The sequence below is a fragment of the Corylus avellana genome, chromosome 1 (genome assembly GCF_965113065.1).
Source record: "Corylus avellana chromosome 1, dhCorAvel1.hap1.2, whole genome shotgun sequence".
In the NCBI taxonomy this organism is placed as follows: Eukaryota; Viridiplantae; Streptophyta; class Magnoliopsida; order Fagales; family Betulaceae; genus Corylus; species Corylus avellana.
Window position 1 is genome coordinate 42,325,150 of NC_142490.1, and position 6,078 is coordinate 42,331,227.

General features: G+C 34.5%; 1 protein-coding gene across 3 annotated transcripts; it reads left to right on the forward strand.

The window, feature by feature from the left end:
- Nucleotides 1–262: 262 nt before the first annotated feature.
- On the forward strand, nucleotides 263–3,408 carry LOC132171462 (E3 ubiquitin-protein ligase RMA1H1). 3 transcript variants are annotated; one of them, XM_059582778.2, is made up of 2 exons: nucleotides 263–421; nucleotides 2,519–3,408. In XM_059582778.2, the coding sequence occupies exon 2, from the start codon at nucleotides 2,564–2,566 to the stop codon at nucleotides 3,284–3,286; it is 723 nt and encodes a 240-aa protein (XP_059438761.1). In that variant the 5' UTR covers nucleotides 263–421; nucleotides 2,519–2,563; the 3' UTR covers nucleotides 3,287–3,408. The 3 variants fall into 3 exon arrangements, with proteins under 3 accessions (XP_059438761.1, XP_059438762.1, XP_059438765.1); XM_059582779.2 differs by lacking the exon at nucleotides 263–421 and adding an exon at nucleotides 479–691; XM_059582782.2 differs by lacking the exon at nucleotides 263–421 and adding an exon at nucleotides 706–890.
- Nucleotides 3,409–6,078: the final 2,670 nt, after the last annotated feature.

Sequence of the window (6,078 nt, forward strand, 5' to 3'; positions counted from 1 at the left end):
AACAAAACCATAAAAGGATATTTGGTATTTAACAAAAAAAAAAAAAAAAAAAAAAAAAGCTTGTTATGAACCGTATTTTAAATTACTATTTTCTTTTCAAAGCGTGAAACCAAAAATACACTAAATTAAATAGTTACGGGAAGGAACGGCACGTCAGCAGTGGACAGAGACACGGAATAAGGCAAGGGTTGCACCTTTATGTTGCATCACGACATCACGTAGAGGAGAGGTTCGTCTATAAAATCCGCACGAAAGACGCGCTCATCCATTCTCTATCGAAACGCCTAAATCTCTCTCTCTCTCTCTCTCTCTCTCTCACTCTCTATCTGAATCCCATTGAAGCTTATCGGAAGCTATCTGTCCCTCTCTGGCAGATCCAAACAAAGCACACTGCCTCTGATTCCTTATCACTTCTTTTTCGGTACGTGTATCTATCCCTTCCCTTCCTTCATTTCGTGTCGTTTCTGTCTTTTGGAGAAATAAATTTATGTTTTTGGTTGATTTTTTTGGATCTTGTGTTTTTGTTTGCGATTTTAGCCTTGTCTGGGGTTCTATTTTCATAGGAATGTAGGGTTGTTCTGTTTCTTGGGAAGAATGGGGCAAAACGGAGGAAAGTTTCTTGGAAGTCGCTTCTTTGCTTAAGGAATTCCTCCGATTTCCGTCTTTGTTTCCTCAATAACCAAACGGAGCGGTAACGGTTACGAGTTTTGCCCCCTTTTTATTTAAAGGGCCAGTGATTATAGGCATTTGAATGTTTCATTTTTGTTTTGTTTTTGTAAAAATGAGAGAATCAGATATGCATATGAGTTTGGGATCGTTAACAGCGAGAACTCAATATGACTTTGTGAAAGAATTACACAAAATCTGTGGATTGGTTTTCAGCTGAGAGGGTGACTTTTCTCTTCTTTTTTCTTTTTTTCAAAATTAAATTGAAATCGACCTTGATTCTTTTTTGGGTTATTAAAATGAACCTTGATTCCTGATATATTTGCAAGAATTTGGTTAAAAACGCGTGTTGGCTTTGAATTGATTTGCATTTTTAGCTGTGTTGGGGGTTATATAGGCCTGGGATTTAGCTATTCTTTGTTCCATAAACATCTGGTTGAGCTCTAAATTTGTCCTTTCAAGTCCATAGCCAGAGGGGTCTTGAATCCATCCAAAGTAAGTAAACATTTAGCTTTATTTTGAAGTGGAAGACTTTCTTTTCTCTATCTCTCTCTTATCAAATAAAAAGTTTGCTTCCTTGGATGGGCTAGATCTGTTGGTGTTTTTCTTCTAGTTCATACAAATCATATACTTCCTGCGTTCTAGTGTTTCCAATACCATGGCCATTAATCCCTTTATTCTTATCAATTTTGATACATGATTGGGCAATATAGAGTTCTCAGGCCAAACATAGAGTTGGCGATCAGGATCGGGATGATTTCAGTTTCTTTGTTTTATTTGAGAAAGAACTAAATTAAATATCGATATATCGCTAAAAGATTGGGTGGATTGCTTGGTTAGCTCACTTTTAAATTTGTGCTTCTCCAACTTTTCTTCATTATTCTGGTGTCGTTGCGAGTTTACCTTTTGGAATAAACCTCTCAATTGTACATGGAGTTTACAAATAACATTTAATTATTTTATTTTGTTTTATCAATTGCATAAATTTTAGTAGATTCCCCTTTTGATGAGCTGGTTGTTGTTTTTGGTGGGTTATTGGTGGTGCACGAGTTATTTCATGCATATCTAACTAGGATTTTAAAGTTTTCTCATTGTTACTATTTCCAGTTTCTATTAGTCTGTTTTTTTTAGATGAATGATTGATTTTCATAAAAGAACACAAACTTACGTAAATATGATCTGGAAGGCTTGCTAAATACTTTTAAGGGGCTGGATTTAGATTAGTTTTCATATGTTCTCATATTGCATATTTTATCAATATGTTGGTTGATCAACCATTTGTTGTCACTTCCCAGTCGGCGTAAGATAGACAAAATGGAACGTGGAGTTGTTAAAGAGGAATAGTGAGAAACAGAATCTTTAATGACTTAGCAAAGCCAAAATAAAGAAATTTATAAAACCAGTCACATGTATCATCTGCAGCAAGTGCATAACTTTTAATTATTGTAATTTCGTCTCTGTTGCTTTATCTGATTAGAGTTTTGGTTACTTTCAAGTTTCTTGCAGTATTTATTGGATTGATAGGATAGGTTTTTTCTTCTTTAGCATAATGAAGGTCCCATGTTGCCGGCCTTTTCTGTTGGGTGCATTTGTTTTTTTCCCAAGCTCCAGCTAATAAAGTCCCATGATGGGGCCATTGACCAGGAGATGCTCTCGAGTACAAGTGATATTTTTCTAGTCGACTATTCTTATTACTTATCGTCTTCTATTCTTATTACTTATCATCGTCATCCAATCAGTAGTTTGTTTCTCATTCTGTTCGGTCTCGAGGTTGATGTTTAAATTCCAAACATAGTTCAGATACTGGGAATTCTGAGCACTAAACTGGTTCTGTTCCTCTTGTCTGTCACAGAGTCGAAGGATTATTGGTGGCAAAAAAGGTTCTGAGAACAGGTCCATGGCTTTAGATCACTACTTCGCTCGGGAGTGGAAATCTATCCAAGGTATAGCAACAGAGTCAGAAAATTCCAATGATTGCTTTGACTGCAACATTTGCTTAGACTTTGCACATGAGCCGGTGGTCACCCTCTGCGGCCACCTCTACTGCTGGCCTTGCATCTACAAATGGCTTCACGTACAGAGTGCTTCCCTTGCCTCGGATGAGCATCCGCAGTGCCCAGTTTGTAAGGCTGACATATCTCACACCACCATGGTCCCGCTCTATGGCCGGGGCCAAACCCTAAATGAATCTGAAGTTTCAGGCAAGCAATCCCATCGGGATATGGTCATACCTCCTAGACCAGCTGCATGTGGTGCCCAAACTCTGTTATCTACTACTTCTAACACTGGTCAACAGCTTCCATATCGTAATCCGTATCAGAATCAAAATTACAACCCTAACCTATATGGCAGTCATGAAGAGGATTCGACACCTCCATGGCTTAATCTTGGAGGGACTACGACCGGTTTCCACCACCCGGTGGTTGGCATGTTTGGGGAGATGGTTTATGCGAGGGTGTTTGGGAACTCGGCAAGCTTGTATGCATATCCAAACTCATATCACCTAATGGGTAGTAGTAGCCCTAGGTTGAGAAGGCAGGAGATGCAAGCAGACAAATCGCTGAACAGAATTTCAATTTTTCTTTTCTGTTGCTTTCTTCTGTGCCTTATGGTCTTCTGAACGCAGTGTAGGTTTCTCTCCCCCGCTGTTTTTTATACCTTGTAAAGAGTATGCACTTAAAAGCTTCATGAACATGGATAGAATACTATTACATATTTAGTAATATTTGAGATGTTTTCATCTTTCACGTGTTTGAACATTCGAGATGAAATACTAAACTCTGGTCCAATTTGAAGATCCACCTTCTTTCTAACCGGCATTAGATACATTGATCCAAGTCGTTTTCATTGTTCTAACTACTTTGAAGGTCGCATATGAAGCATCTATTATAATGGCGGATTATGCGTGACATTTTATTTTATAAGATACAAAGCATTTTATTTTAGTTGGGTGGGTTTGTCTTTGACCACGCAACAAAAATATCAAAGCAGTACTCTGTTTCTGCCAACTTGTGCTTGTTACCTGGATATTGACCTTGACAATCTCCAAGTAGAGCTGGCAATTTATTTTCGTTCATTTTCGTGTTGATTTGGGTCGTGTTAAGATGTGAAACCCTTAACCCAAATTTGTTAATTTTGTGTTGAATTTGTATCGTGTTTGCAGGTCATATAAAAAATTGCTAGTCTTTATGTCGTGTGTTTGGTTTGGGTCGTGTCGAGATATGAGTATATTGTATAGGTCAACTATAGCTTGACCCATTTAATTAAATAACTCATCCTCGGTCATAATTCACTAATTTTATATTGAATTTATGTCGAGTTTGCGAGCTTCGTATAAAATTGCCATGTGTTACCCTAAAACAATTCTCCACATGATTCCTCCCCTTGCCACTAGCCTCTTAGATCCTTTCTATGATCTATTCAAGAAATTGTGATTGTGATTGGTACTTTTAGGTGTATTGGGGGATTCTTTCGAGTCTGTTATCAACTGTGCTGCTCTTACCTGTTTGAAGATTAGCGTTGCTTTTGCTAAAGTAGGAGATAAGAAGGTCTCTCTTAAGAAATTCTAAGCCAACTAGGTCCCACTTGCAAATTTGAATTATAAAGGAATGTTAAAAAGGAAGACTCGTGTTTTTCTTGTGCACTCTTAAAATTGGTGCGATTTTAAATATTACCATTGAATTTGTGATAACTAATTATTGAATTTTTTGATTTAATAATAATTTTAAAAGTTATATCAATTTTGGAAATTCACGAAGAAGATATATACGAGTTTTTTTTTTTTTTTTTTAAACATTACTTTGAATTCTATGATAGTCATACTAATGAAGGTAATGTTACAATTTTACTAAATCAGTATCCAACAATTTTAGGATTTTTGAGTCCATAATTCAGCTTCTAACAATTGGTATTAAAGTAAACACCACATTGAATGTATGTTCGGATTAAGAAGATTTTTGGGTCAATGGTTCGCTTTTAACAATTGGTATCAAAGTCGACACCACATCACATATTCGGGTTAAGAAGAGAATTGCCTATAAATAGTATTAAAATGTATGAATATAGTGTAAGTTATCGAATATTAACATATAAGTAGAGCTTCCGAAAAAAAAAAAAAAGAGGAAAAATATAAAAAAGTCTCTCAAACTATCAGCTGTTTGCAATATAGCTCTCTAATGTTTCAAAAGGTACTAAAGTAGCTCCCAAACTACCAAAATGCATCAAAATGACCACTTATTTTTTTATATTCCTATCATACCCCCTCTTTTAACAAATAAAATAATAAAATTATTGTAAAAAAAAAAAACCCGATGGGCGAATAAAAAAAAAAAAGTTTTGAAATAAAAAATAAATAATTAGTCATTGTAGTTGGCTTAAATTACAAATTGCTTCATGTCGTATTAAAGTAAAATCAATTTGGTAGTTTGATGGGCTACTTTAATACTTTTTTTTTTTTTTTTTTTTTTTGGGAATATTTCAAGAACTGTACCTTTGATTTTACTTTAATACGACATAAAGTAATTTACAATTTGTAATTTATGCAAACTACAGTGACTAATTATTTATTATTTATTCCAAAAAAAACTTTTTTTTATTCACCCATTGGTTTTCTTGTATTTTTAAAAAATTGTTTGAGTTTTTTTTTTTTACAATTATTTTATAATTTTATTTGTTAAAAGAAATAAGAGTATTATATGAATATAAAAAAATAAGTGACATTTCTGATACATTTTGATAGTTTAAGGAACTATTTTAATACATTTTAAATATTGAGAAACTATATTACAAACGGCCAATAATTTGAAAGGCCTTTTTATATTTTTTCAAAAAAATAAATTATCATTAAATCGGATAGAATGAGCGACCTTAAACGTCGGATTCAAAAAAGCAGCGGAATCTTTCAACCCGAAGAGTATCCATCCATCTTAAACCTTTGAACCAAATTGCTAGACACTTCACAGTCACCGAAGCTTATCATGTTTTGAAATTGTTTAAAGAAAATGGCAAAAGAAAAAGGTCACAAAATGGGATGGAGTAGTGGTGTGGTACAGCTGTAAAGGCAAAGGCACCAATTTCCATACCTAATGTAGTCAATGATGCATGCCACGCATCAATGCATGTTCGATGGAGGAGGTTGTCATATCATATGCCATCATAGCACATGTGGCTTTTGGAGCCGTGATTCAAGAGTACAAGGCGTGTTCCGTGAAGAATTTTTTTTTTTAAATATTTTAATGCCAAAAAAAAAAAAAATTTTATTTTAGTTCACCCTTTCGTTAGTTCAAACTTTAAAGCATTTGCTCTATATTTAGAATTTTTATTTTATTTTATTTCTCTGTTTGCAAAAATCACATCACTTTCATAGATAAAATAAGATAAAAGTTATACATATAATATTATTCAATTCAAAGG